The following is a 14,751-nucleotide window of genomic DNA, read 5'->3' as shown; positions in this document are numbered from 1 at the left end:
TAGGAATTCTGTTAGAGTGAGGAATCTCTGTATAATCCTGTATATAAATTTTCTTCTTCCGCACTCTGATCTATCATACGTTATTAGACGTATATAGGCTTTTGCTAGTATTATATTTTATTTGTTTATATGCAGGATTGTATGTCATTAATCAGGTGCAGATTGAACGCCTTGGAATGCTAACATAAACAGAGGAGATCATGCCGAAATTTCGAGGTGCCAGCTAGTACCTCGAGATTTAACATGGGGATTTGTGTTAGCGTTTGGCGAGACGCTACAAGGAGGGTGATTGATTGATATGAATTTTTAGAGAAAAGATAATAGGGATATATGATTTTTTAGAGAAAATGTGATGGAAGTAGGTTGTTGGATGAGGGATGTGAGTTGAGGTGGTGACATGTGGCCCAACTTGATGATCTTAGTTGATTGGTTGTGATGTTGGGCTTGGGTAAGATGCTTGGATAGTAGGTTGGATGGGTATGGTATTGGGTTAAGAAGTTGATGGGCTTGGATTTGAGTAGAATGATTGGGCTTGGGTAGGATAATGTTGGGTTGAGTTGATTTGGATTAGAGTAGGGATAGGTTGAGAATTGGACTTGGGTAGGATAACAATGGGTAATAGGTTGAGTCCAATGGGCTTAGGTGGTAGGTTGGTTTTGGGAAGGATAATTGGGTAATGGGTTGGGGTAGGTTGAGAAGTGTAGAGTGATGAGGTAGGTTTGGGTCTATAGGCCACGTGGTAGGTTGGGTTTGGGCCATTTATTGAAAGAAAATGATAAGAGACATTGAATTTTTGAAGGTTTGGGCCTTGGGGCCCATTTCCATTTTTATGGATTTTAGGGCACTTTGCATCGAGGGCTCGATCAAATTTGGATGTATATAACTGTTCCTCTTTACAAGAGTTGCGTGCAAAGAACTGTAAAGAATAGACGAAACCTTGATTTTTTCAGACCTGAGGATTTTGCTCAAATAAGTTTTAAAAATACCGATTTGATTTGACGAATTTGATGACAAAAAGTGACTATCCAAGCATGAGGTCTGACAGGGTGAGCCTTTTGATTTCCTTTTATTTTTTATGGTTAAGTTTAGTTGGAAATTTGATTAAAGATTAAGGGTATTTTGATAATTTTTTTATTTTTTTATGTTAAGTTTGATTGGAAATTTGATTAAAGATTAAGGGTATTTTGATAATTCACTTTTATTTTTTAAGATTAAGTTTGGTTGTAAATTTGATTAAAGATGAAAGGTATTTTGGTAAAGATGAAGGGTATTTTGATAATCTCCTTTTATTTTTTAAGGTTAAGTTTGGTTGAAATTTTGATTAAAGCTGAAAGGTATTTTAGTAATCTCATTTCATTTTTTTTAGGTTAAGTTTAGTTGGAAATTTAATTAAAAATGAAAGGAATTTTGGTAACTAAGTTGTTTGACATTTTTGACTTCCTGCAAAAGTAATTTGAAGAAGTTCCTCTTGGAAAACTTCTTTTAAGAGCTACTTTTGGGTTTCAATTGAAATCTGCGGGAGCCATAAAAGTCCAAACGAACATCATTTTTCTGACTTTTTTGACTCAAAAGGAAAAAAGTTAGCTCCTGAAAATCAAATGAATAGGGCCTTAACACCTAAACTATAAACCGAGCTAATAGGCATAACCCCAAATACTTGTCTGGGAGTGGACTCTAATCGTCAAAGTAATTATTCGAGGGCTGATGCTCCTTTGACGGTTCCTTTACGTTTCCTCAACAAATGAAGTATTTACACTTGAAATGATATGGTGAGTAACGAGGGAGTTACCTAGCAAGTAAACCACTATTTCAAACTAACAGTCTCTTAAACATGGGGAAAATCATGTTAATGCATTTGTAAACATATGCAAATTTTTGAATAACAAAAAAAAGTAAAGCAATCCAAATCATGCCGAAAAATAATTGAAACAAAAAATAGAAACAATTTTCAAGGTAATCTCAATATAAACAAATAAGCATAATAAATAAGTTTAAGTGCAAGAAGTGGTAGTGTGTCTGTTAATGGTATCATCACAGGGAATGAGCATTTTCAAGCCTAAGAGTTTTTACAAATAAACACATTGTTTGAGCATGTTCAAGTGATCCATGTATACCAAACACTTAACCCACACACTCTTCAAAATGAACCAATGTATGATTTGGCTGACAATCTTATAAATTGTCCAATTGATTGAGATTAATTTTGGGGAAATTACTATAACATATATGTATTTTGCAAATATTACTGAATTTGCTATTTTTTTTATTTATAAAAATGGTCATAAACTATTGACGAAGTAATTATCTTTTTTTTTATTTAGAAAATGACTATCTGACATATATTGTATAAACAAGTTGATCACTAATATGCCTTTATATGACCTTGAATTAAATGTAGATTTACAGTTAAGAGCAAATAAGTAAATAACATGTGTATAACCATTTTGGTAAAAATAAATAATTATGAAATTGAGCTATTGACCCTCTCATAATTATTATAAAAATATTGTTGGCTCAATAATTTTTGCAAAACACCTAGCCATTTTCATAAAACACCCTTAATAATTTGTTGATATGGGGATCCTAACATCCAAAAAGCAAGCTCTCCAGATTAAAAAATAAACAAGGTTCGAGACAACAATACTTTCTTTTCTTCCTTTATGCTCAACACATTTGCCTCCTAAACTTTAATTGTGGATTGAGTGTTGTAGAAGTATAACATAGTGTTGATATGGTACTAGAAGATTGATTTTAGATTTGTTTGGTGGTATAAAGTTGTACTCCCGATAGTTTTCAAGTTCAACTGGAGAAAGTTAACAATGAAAGTTACTTAGAATTAGCTACCAGTAAGACATATCTATTTATTATTCGAGAAATAAAAGATAATGATGATCGTCACCTTAAAAAATAAATGATTTTCTTTTGCTTTATTTCTTTGTTTTGAATAAGGATTGGTGTGCATGTCATCAAATCAAATAATTTAATTTTTGAAAAACTTTAGATGTTTTAGACTCTATATCAAATAAGCAGTTGAGATGAGAGGATTTCCTACCGATCTCAATGAAATGGATCTTTAGGAAATTATAGTAAATGTAGATTTATAATTTTTTTGAAATGTGTTGAAGTGTCTTGAAATAACATTAAAGTAGAAAAAAAAATTTACACACAGAAAAATCAATCTGAAATTTTATAGAATTTAAATTGATTAATTGTACGACACCACATGTATTGAGAGTTTCCTTAATGTTGGTACTTTTGTAATTGGATATGCTTTTCAATGCACGTGACATCTTACTATTGATCAATCTGAAATTTTATAAATTTCAATATATACTTTTTTTTTCGAGATACAACATATTGTAACTTGAGCAAATAACTACCTCGAGTGTCTTAAAATGAACATATTTTAACACGTGTACCAATAACAACCAACGGAGCAGTACTAAATCTGAAAAGGACGTTCCCGTCAACTGATCCACGTGGCAGTGCCTTTGGCCTCCATTCGAAATCTCAACGGGCAGGGCGTCATTTCTGCGACGCTTAAGCGTCAAATTCCGTTACCTATAAATACTGAGGGTTTATCGTTCTTTTTCAAAGTTTTGCAAATCTCAAATATTCTCATTCAGTTTTACAAATTTCCCTGATCTCTCCATCGCTCAAACCTCTCTATCGATCAAATGGCGACAGCAACTCTGAATCCTACAGACACCGAGAAGCTCTCGAAGCTTAGATCTGCAGTCGCAGGTCTCAATCAGATCAGGTATGCTTATTTAGGTTCCAGATCCTTGGTTTTCTTGTTAATTATTGTGGATTTTGAAAGTATAATCTCACAGGTCTGAGTTGGATTTCGTTTTTGAATCTTTGTTTCAGTGAGAATGAGAAATCTGGATTCATAAATCTCGTCTCTCGTTATCTCAGGTAAGATTTGAATCCTGAATCTTGATCAAACTGTTGTTTTAAATTTCCAAAACCGTAATTTAGATCTGTTTATCTCCAATTTTGTTTGTTTTGGATATGAAATGCTGCATTCTTAAGTGGAGAAGCGCAACACGTAGAGTGGAGCAAGATTAAGACTCCCACCGATGAAGTCGTTGTTCCTTACGAAAGCTTGGCACCTTATCCCAACGGTAATAATTTGATTTAGTTTCAATGCGTGTTTTAGTTAGGTACTTTGAGATCTGATCAAATTTAGTTGTAAATAGTTGTATTTCATTGAGAATTAGATCTAATTAGGTGAATGAATGTCAGATCTTGCTGAAACTAAGAAGCTTTTGGACAAACTTGTTGTGTTAAAGCTCAATGGAGGCTTGGGGACGACAATGGGGTGTACTGGTCCCAAGTAAAGCATTTTCTGTTTCATTCTTGATATTAGATAATTGATGCCTCTTATATTTTGTTATCTTATCTGATCTTGATGGAATTTTGTGTCTCGTTTTAATTTTGTTCATAGTGAGGTATGGTAGAGATCATGGATTACAATTTTTTAAGGATTTAAAACTTGGATGAGTGAACTCGATGATTCAGGCATTTAGCCTTCTTCATTGGAAAAAATTTGCAATAAAATTCTGGGAGGTTATGAACATGTTTTTCATGTTTTTAAAGAAATCACAGATTTCATGTGTTTTTCATGTTTCATCTTTGGCCAATTTAATTTATTAATTTTATTTATTCATGGAATTCTTTAATTTAACAGATCATCATCGCATCTCCTTAAGAATTTAGTAGTTGTTTAGTTCGTAAATCTAAATTTATCTTGAATTCGGCCTTTGTTGGTTTCTTGAATATCTTTCTAGAGCTTGAGCAAGTGTGTCAATAACTGAAATCACAATCTAATTTCTCCATAACAGTGTCTACTATTTGGTCCCTTCGAAAGTTGTGTTCTTTGTTTGGACGGCTTGCCTTAATAGAATTCTTACCCTCGACCAGGGGTGGATTTAAACTGGGGGCTGTGGGGGCAACCACAAGAATTTTCATAGTCTGTGGACTAGTGAGCTATTGCTACAGATTTTTGGCAGATAAAAAAATCTGCCTCTATTGCCCCCACAAAAAAAAAATTCTACTCTTAACTACCCCCACAAATATTATTTTTAGTTGCCCCCACATGGGCAAAATCCTGGCTCCGCCCCTACTCGACAATCTTATTAAACGGGGTTTGTAACCCCTAATTTTTGTCCTCTTTGCAAAAGGAATGGGGAGAATAGAAATCATATCATCTTACATTGTCCTTTCGCTACTCTTCTTTTTCTTAGCCTGTTTCAATTGACTTGGGTGATGCCGGGTTCAGTCCTTGCTATCTTCCTTGCCAGGGGGGAGGGGGGGGGGGGGGGTTCTTAATTTTTTCTCCAAAAGAAAAAGATACTTGTGGGCAATTCTTCCCTTTGCAATGTGTTGGGGGATTTGGAAAGAGAGAAACCAAAGGGTGTTCCAGAGAGAAGAAAAAGATACTTAAGAGCTTGTCCTAGACATCATGGGTCTTTTATTTTATTGGTGCAAGTTGAGTAAAGAGTTTGATGGGTTGTTTTTTGAAGACTTTGACTTCAAGTGGGATCTTCTTTGTAGTTAGTTTTTTGGGCTTCTTTGAGCGTCTTGTTTTTCTTTGGTTTTTTTTTTTTTGCTTTGTTTTAGTTTTGTCCCTTATGATCAATAAAGCTTTACACTAATAAAAAAAAAATCACAATCTAACTGAAATGGCATAATTTTGGCTGAATATTTCATGTAAGAATGCTGATCAACTTTTCTATAGATGATGTAGGATATAAATATCAATAGAAGCTAAATTAAATTTTTTTCATTTTTCCTATTGGTATACTACGTCATAAAGTCTGGCTCATTCCAGATTTTTTTTTTTTTTTAATCTCATTCCAGATGTTTTTTTTTTTTCACTATGTTTTAATGCAGGTCCGTCATTGAAGTTCGCAATGGGTTGACGTTTCTTGACTTAATAGTCATCCAAATTGAGGTCAATTTATGACATTGGGTTTTCTCTTGTTTTGTTCTCCACATTGGCTTGTATTCATGTCTTAGCTTTTCCAAATGTGTGTACAGTCTCTCAATTCCAAGTATGGGTGCAATGTTCCCCTGCTTCTAATGAACTCCTTCAATACACATGATGATACTTTGAAGGTAAGTGTCTCTCCATTTTTTTTTCTTTTTGGAATTTATATTTGTTTAGTTGGGATGAACTGAATAATGGTGTCACTTGTAACCTAACTTGTTGACGTGTCTAATGTAGATTGTGGAGAGATACTCCAAGTCAAACATTGAGATTCATACTTTTAATCAGGTTTGAAAATCTGTGCATTATATGCTTTTTAAATGCAGTTTTTTCTGAACACCATAGTTTCTAATTCTAATCTTCAAATTGATCTGACTTCTACAGAGCCAGTATCCTCGATTGGTTGTTGAGGATTATATACCACTGCCATGCAAGGGACAAACTGGAAAGGATGGCTGGTATGTATTTCTTTATATCACCCTCCTCTCACCGTGCTATTAATGTGTGAGATTGCTGTATATAATACACTGAGGTTGTATGTTGTTGGAAAATGGAGCAACCCAAGTGCCCCCATGGTTTTTAAACTCGTCTGAGACCGAGACGTATCACCCGAGTTAACTCGGTATCAGAGCTGAACGAGACCAACTCACAAAGTCATTTTCTGACCGAGATTTACAAGTCACAGTTCAATTTATTGATTTTTCTCACGAGATGTCTCAAACGTATCGGAAAACTCGTACAAAACGACTTGGTATCGGAACTGAACGAGACGAGACGAAATACCGAGTTTAAAAACCATGAGTGCCCCACTAATATGATTTGCTGACAAGCACAGATAGTTTTATTCCATAGGTTGATAGGTGCATTCTTTAAGATGCTTTAGTTGTATGTTATTGGAAAATGGAGCTTATGTTGGGAATTTACCAACCGTGTGCAACATGTCAAACCCAAGTGCCCCACAAACCTGATTTCTGTCAAGTATGTATAGTTTTATTCCATAGGTTGATAGGTATGTTCTTTAAGATACCTAGTTCATGTGGTGTGCATTGTGCAATATGGAAGAATTTATATAGGTAAGCTGATGTACAATAAATAATGAGAGCTGCTATTGGCACCCCAACTTTTACTTATTACCCCCCAATTAAAAATATAAAAATAAGTGAATGGTTGAGAATAAGTAAAAGTTGGGATGCCAATAGAAGCTCTCTCATTGTTTTTGCTAGATTTATATTTTTTGGGTTTAGGATTTTGTATGAGCCTAATCATAATTATAAACAACTACTGAAATTGTTTGAATGAGTGTTATAATGTTTTGTAATGTTGAGATTATAATTGAGCCAAACCTTTGTAATGTTTGAAGAGTGTGTTTTAATCTTTAATTGGGGTGTAATAAGTAAAAGTTGGGGTGCTAATAGAAGCTCTGCGTGCGTGCATAGTTAAGAGTTATTGTAGAAGTGTCCTTAGCGTGTGTCCAGCATGGCAAGTTCTTAAAAATGGAATGTCTTTGCTGCATAGATTAGGAAGAATTTGAATATAATCAAATACAGACAATTCTTATATCCCAATTCCTTGTTATGTACCATTTTTAAGGATTAATCAGCCATTTTTAAGGATTAATAAACCATTTTTAAGGTTTAGTTATAGAAATGAGGATGTGTGATAATAGAACATTTATTTTACATCACTCTTTCATAATCTATGTAAACTTAAGAGTAATCACACCATAGGACCTCCTTACCCACCTGAGGTGGAAGTTATTCACATTTACGGACACAGATTATTTAAAGAAAGAAGTTATTATCCAAATGGGGCACTTCAAGGCAGAAACAACGCTTATGTCAAACCACTAATTGAAAATACTGAGATCTCAAACCTGTGGTATTTTTTCTATTTATATTGTGATTTTTTGGCATACTTACATTTTTCGATGTTGAGCTGAACATAAGACTGCTATGAGATGGAAAATTTTTAAGTCTGCCAATCAGTGGCTACTATTACTGGGGAGACCTATTACCCAAGTGACCTATTGTGTGATCAATTAACCTCACACCTTTTGTACTAATGTGAAGGTATCCTCCTGGCCATGGTGATGTGTTCTCATCATTGATGAACAGTGGCAAGCTCGATGCATTATTGGCACAGGTCTGTATTGTATAGGAATTTCATATGGTCTTTTTTGTTTTTCTCTTTTAAATTTCCTGGTGTTGGCATATCATTTTCTCTAGTTTTATTTTCTAACCTCAGTTTTATTTTTCTTGTTTAGGGTAAGGAGTACGTCTTTGCTGCTAACTCGGATAACTTGGGTGCCATTGTTGACTTAAGTATCCTTTGCTACCGTCTTTTATTCACCATAGCGTTCTACATGCTAGGTTCCTAAATGTTTGAGTGAGATTCTATTGTCACACCAACTTTTTCTAATGTCACCCCAATTCATATGTTAATCACCAAAGAATTTGTGCACACTTGGGGTGGCGTTAGCAAAAGTTGGTGTGGCAATAGAAGCTCTCATGTTTTATTTCTCACAAATTCACTCTATAATCTCTCGAACACCTGTGTTCCTTGACTGGATGCAATAGAAATCTTAAATCATTTGATCCAAAACAAGAATGAATATTGTATGGAGGTACTCAAATGTTGCTGTTGTTCATCATGCCCTATACTGCTTTGAACCATGTTCTAAAAGTTCTTGCTTGCACAGGTTACCCCCAAAACTTTGGCAGATGTGAAAGGTGGTACCCTTATTTCATACGAAGGAAAGGTTCAGGTATGTGGTTGTAATCAACAATTAGTCTTACGCCTTGCACGGTTCTCCCCTCAACTTTCTTCTTTATTAGCATAGTAGAGGATAGAATACTAATGACTACATACATACAACAGTTCCACTTGATTTGAGATAGCTGAAATGTGAGCATGGATCCTAGATCTAGCGATGTATAAAAATAAAAATAAAAAAGCAAACTCAAGATTTACATGGTTCAGCCATGCCTATGTCCACTGTTGAGAGTTGAGAAAGTTTCATTATGTATTAGAACGATTACAACTCTTATTTATAGAACAGTAGGTTTACCAATCCGAAACCAACTCTCCCTTTTTGGTGACATAAATTTTAACCAACTCCCCAACTCCTTTCCCTTCCCAAAATACCATAATTGACCCTAGGGCAGATGATCATGAAATGGGGCAAAAAAGTAACCTCAGAAAACAGGGGCTTAGTTTACAGTCCCATTTGACAACAAAATACAAGGCATAAACATAGCATTAAACATAACACTAGTTATATGTTCCTGCACATCATTTGACAGTTGGTCTATACTTGCTCCCCTTTAGTACTCCTGCTTGTGAGGCCCATATGGATATCATGTTAGACTATTCACCCATACTGTGAATTGTCCATACCTTGGAGACCAGCCTCACAAAATTCTATTTCATTCTAACCTTCTTAACCTTGTGAAAACTCAACTTGAATTTGAAGAATCTGAACCAAAAAACAATAATTGAATCTGAACAGTTCATTTAAACCATAGTTTTAGATCATTTGGTTGAGAATGACTCCATGTATGGTTGGATCTTCCCAAATTTATCCATGAGTCCCACTAGTGGGGTTATAAATAGGTAGTAAGTATAGATTGACACATCTTTCAAAGCTTAAAAAAGATACTATCACCATGGTCTTTATTCAAACATTACAAAACATACTACATTCTGAAATGATTCTAGTCAAACCTTTAGCCTAATTATTTTTGTTATGTCATGTACGATGACAACATTCACTCTTGGTTTATGATCAAACTTATTAAAATTTAACTCCTTGTGCAAAACTGGGTCAAAATTTCTACATTTACTCTTTCCGAAACAGGTCCAAATCAGATATAATTTTAATTAGAAGTTCCTAATATTGGCAGAGTTATCTTAGTGATGCCATGTTGATCTTTTTATGACTTAATACCATGTATAAACTAGTTACCTGTGCTTACTATGTCAATGCTTGCTTTGAGTGACATTTTTCCTTCTATTATGAACTGCAGCTCCTTGAAATTGCTCAGGTTCCTGATGAACATGTAAGCTACGATTCAGAAAAACTTAATCTCATGTTACTTCTTGAAAACATTAGTTGGTCATGAATGATGGAAATTTGGTGTTTGACTTGTGTGTTCATCCAGGTCAATGAATTCAAGTCCATTGAAAAGTTCAAGATTTTCAACACGAACAACTTGTATGTGAAAAAAATACCAATGTGATATTGTCCTAAAATTGTGTATATGCTTAGATAATATACTAATACCTCTGTTGTGCAGATGGGTGAACTTGAAGGCCATTAAAAGGCTTGTAGAAGCTAATGCACTTAAGATGGAGATCATTCCAAACCCAAAGGTACGTCTCTCTTCTTTTATTTTCTTTTTCAACTAAGGAATGTTGTGTTAATGTGGTAACTTCAATGGGTAGTTTCTGATGAAGTTACTTATGTTTCCAGGAAGTCGATGGGGTGAAAGTTCTTCAGCTGGAAACAGCAGCTGGAGCTGCAATTCGGGTACCGATCAGATATATTTTGCAGTTCTTTATATTCTTTTAGCGGTTAAATTTCCTTACGTTATCCTTAGGCATCTCTTTTTGTTGGAACAGTTCTTTGATAATGCTATTGGTATTAATGTTCCCCGATCTCGGTTCCTTCCAGTAAAGGCAACATCTGATTTGCTTCTTGTTCAGGTTACACTAAAGCCTCTTCCGTCACTCATCTTAAGATTGTGGATATTTATATTTAGGTCTGTTTTAAGACATTTATCTGTTTATGCAGTCGGACCTTTATACCTTGGTTGATGGCTTTGTAATTCGTAACGACGCTAGAAGTAATCCTTCAAACCCCTTTATTGAATTGGGGCCTGAGTTTAAAAAGGTAAATTTGTCTAGGAATGGGTGCAGTTATATGGGCCAAAGGGCCTCAGTTTTGCTGCTATTGTTTGATTTGTTTTATCTTTTCCAGGTTAGCAATTTTCTAAGCCACTTCAAGTCCATCCCTAGCATCATCAAGCTTGATAGTTTGAAGGTGACTGGAGACGTATGGTTTGGTACTGGTATAACCCTCAAGGTATTATATGTAACTTCTCTTTAAGGCTTTGCTTATTATATCGTGGACCTATTTTAATACACCAATTCAAACTTTTCGTAGCTAAATTATGGAATCTTAATGTTTGTTGCTGACATCTTCTTTATGTGTAAATGCATGATCCATGTCCACTTTCCCATGTAAGTGATGCCAAAGAAGTTTGACAACAATATCTGTTTGAAATTGTAAAACCTTAGCAATATATTTAAGTCATGGTTCGTCTGAGATATTCTTAAGTCTAGACCTATGTTACCTGGTTTGCTTGGTTCGAATTCAGGTTCGCAGTTCATGGTTCGCCACTCTTGATTGAACCCAGTTCGTAGAAGTAGTTCATAGTTCATAGAGGATATTAAAGTCATTTATGCTAATCTCATAGAAGAAGTCTTAGGTAATTTGAAAACAAAGGGGTATCTTTAATATTGACCAAATCTTGGGATTTTCAAAATAAGGGTTATTTCTAGTATTGACCAAACCGTGTGGGTATCTCCAAAAGTCACCAAAGCAAGGGGGTTCGTCAGGTTTGCTGTTTTTAACCAACCCACTATGAACCGAACCTTGAACTGGTTTGGTTTGTACCAGTTCACAGTTCAGCACTATATCAGCGAACACGGTAATACAATTCTAGACATCCCTGTTACAGTTACCCCTACTTTCTCAGAGAAATACTTAAATTCCTCCGTTGTGCCCCTTGAATACCAGAGGAGCAGTTCATTAGTCTCAAATGGTATGGACATGGGTCTTATTAATCTGGAAACTTTATGACTAAAACTTTATGTACTTCAGTGTATAAATGTTTGGAGAATATTAATTTCAGCCACCGGTGTTCGATGGTCCCTGTCCCTTAATTTATATGGATCAAAATTCTCTGCAAGTTATAACCAGTTGGGATGTAGTTTCCAAATATCAATATTTGGGTGAAATAAAAAACCACACATGCGATCTCAGTTGACTTTTCTTTAGTTTATTACTTGCTAGGCTTCATTACACTTTGCATGAACGGATGGAACCACCTAATAACTTGTCGAGCTGTGAATTAAATGGATTGCCCCTTGGTGTTTTTTGTGTGTGTGTGTGGAAAATGTGAAGTGACTGTGCAGGACACTGCATTAGACACTGTGCTGACATGGAGGTGCGAACAGAACCATAGATGATTTTCCTTGAGATATGAGTGAAAATCTATGGTTTTGTGTGCACCTCCATGTCAACATAGTATTTAACGCATTGTCCTGCAGTCACTCCAGCAAGACTCTTTTTTCTTTTCTCGTCTTTTATTGCATTGCTTCATTATACCTTTTGCGTCAAGGGACAGAACCACTTAAGCTGTGGAGTGAATGGTACCAAGCTATGGATTAAATATTGTGTGAGCTTTGTGGTTTTCTCTTGTTTTTATTGCATTGCTTGCTATAAGTCCATTTAAATCTGCATTGCTTTCATCTTTCATTCTTTTTTCCCTGTTTTACACCACCAACAAATTCTTTGACTCCTATTTGGTGATGAATTCTTGAAGGGGAATGTAAGCATTTCTGCAAAACCAGGCGTGAAATTGGAAATTCCTGATGGAGTCGTACTCGAGAACAAGGTACGCTAGAAATCTCTCCTCCCCCTCCTTTTTCTTTTCTTGGGTGAGTGTGTGCGCACGGGAAATGAGTATATATCATTCATAATTTTTTTTTTTTCTGTGGACATGTCAGGCTATCAATGGGCCCCAGGACATTTGAGGAGATGACCTATCTTCATTTTGTTGTGCATCCATATGAGGCATGAGAGATCCGGCTGTTTTTTTATTTTAAGATGCACGATTGAGAACATGTGTGCTGGTAATAAATAAGCTTCAATTAATTTATTTTTTTTCCTTGTATGGTTGTAATGCTATAGACACATTCTTGGTCCTTTCCCATCTCTGTTGTTTACATGTTAATTCATGTTAGCTGGCTCTGTGCTTAATAACGATACCTGACTAGGTAGACATCCACCTCTAATATCGATGAACTTGACTACTTCAAGGGCACAGCCCAAACCCATGTATTTTACGTTACATTAGGGTTTGACCCAACTCCCAGATCTCAAATGAAGAGTAATAAGCCCCACTCATCATACCTCAAGTGTGGAGGATCTACCCAATCAAATGCTCACCTTCCCTAAGAATACAAGAGGTGGTCTTTAGCACTTCGTAAGTGAAGAACTTGACCTAACTGGATTCGTAAAATTGATTTGTCATGTAGGGCAATGAGACCAATCCTATTCCTAGTAATTACGAAGTTAAGGGTTAGTAAATGGTGGTTACAGTCCATTAAAATGGTATTAATGGGGAGAAAGTTATAAATTAAGCCATAAAATTAGTGTTAGTGGTTTAGATTCATAATTCTCATCCTAGTCCATAAAAGAGGACAAATCATTCCACACAGAAGAGGGAATCATGGAGTCCTAGTGGAACGGATCGGATTTCAGGTCTGATTCGATCCATTGACAATCCAAGCACAAGAGTCACATGATCCATAAAATGTGAGAAAATAGATAAATTATATTATATAGTTTGTTTTATGCATGAAGTTTACTTAGATTTTTTATTTCAAATCTGGTTTGATCCAATCTGGACCCAAACAGATTGTTATTGTATCAGGCTTGGATCCTAATATTGATATCCGATAAAAACGGATCTGGCAAGAGTCCAATTTGATACTTATCGGATCTGTTCTGTGCCATATCATATCCCTATCGGATTGGTCCCAAACTGACCCTGATCTGATCTAGAGCCAATCCATTAAAAGCTCTAATTGTGTGGATGTTTTTAATCAGGGAAAATTACTTAATAAATCCTAATAATATAGGATTTTCCTTTTAAATGACCCCAAATTTTTAACAGTAAATTAGTAAACCTTTTTTTTTATAACTAATAACTATCACTGGGAATAAAGCACTCGACCGACAGGGATAGGGGGGAAAGGGCAGAGAAAGAGGAGTTGACCCCCTGAATTATTTATTATCATCGGGATCTTTTTAACGCCCCGAATGCCACTAAAATCGTAGTAGAGCGGCTTTAAGCAACAAGGCTTGGATTGAAGGAATCTAGAACTGGAAGGGATGTTGTGCGTCTATAGCCTCTGAGTTGCAGCACACGAATGAAGGTGGGACTGGAATGGATAGAGTGATCTGGAGCATGTTAGGATAGGATCCAAGATTTGAAACGGGAACTATGATTAACATTCTCAACCTTTTAACTAGGGGTGGTAATATTAACACTACTTACAAACATGACTCGAAAACGACACAAAATTAGAGGTTTTGGGTCATAATAGTCTCAACCCGTCGAACATGGTTATTAAATGGTTTGGGTTCAGGTTAAGGGTGTCAACCCGCTTAACCCATTTTAAGACATTTAGTTATTATGTCATTGATATGTAATTTTAAATATATCAATAATTATTTAATTTTTTTAAAATTATCAATTTTTTTGCTTGAACTTTTTCATAATACATTTTTTTTTAATTCTATATGATTTAGAGGGTGTTTTAAGATATTTTTCATGTGGGCAAAACGATCCTTAGTAAGATTTAAGATCTTACTAAGTATCACTAGTATGTCTACGTGATAATGAAATACACTTTACTTAGCCAATAATAATAATAATAAATACTTTTCTTGCTAAGTTAGTAAG

At 35.2% G+C, this 14,751-nt stretch overlaps 1 protein-coding gene across 1 annotated transcript; it reads left to right on the top strand.

The window, feature by feature from the left end:
- Positions 1–3,578: 3,578 nt before the first annotated feature.
- Positions 3,579–12,952, top strand: LOC147410022 (UTP--glucose-1-phosphate uridylyltransferase-like). The gene is made up of 21 exons (XM_086432211.1): positions 3,579–3,760; positions 3,871–3,918; positions 4,036–4,127; positions 4,249–4,339; positions 5,899–5,959; positions 6,046–6,123; positions 6,233–6,283; positions 6,380–6,453; positions 8,065–8,137; positions 8,259–8,316; positions 8,572–8,618; positions 8,694–8,759; positions 10,021–10,053; positions 10,156–10,208; positions 10,291–10,366; positions 10,467–10,523; positions 10,616–10,699; positions 10,788–10,886; positions 10,974–11,078; positions 12,604–12,675; positions 12,788–12,952. The coding sequence occupies exons 1-21, from the start codon at positions 3,678–3,680 to the stop codon at positions 12,812–12,814; spliced, it is 1,428 nt and encodes a 475-aa protein (XP_086288337.1). The 5' UTR covers positions 3,579–3,677; the 3' UTR covers positions 12,815–12,952.
- Positions 12,953–14,751: the final 1,799 nt, after the last annotated feature.

Source organism: Akebia trifoliata, chromosome 2 (assembly GCF_017979445.1).
Source record: "Akebia trifoliata isolate Shusen 1 chromosome 2, ASM1797944v1, whole genome shotgun sequence".
NCBI classification, from domain to species: domain Eukaryota; kingdom Viridiplantae; phylum Streptophyta; class Magnoliopsida; order Ranunculales; family Lardizabalaceae; genus Akebia; species Akebia trifoliata.
Note: the sequence above shows the minus strand (reverse complement) of the source record. Positions and strands in the feature narration are given on the sequence as shown.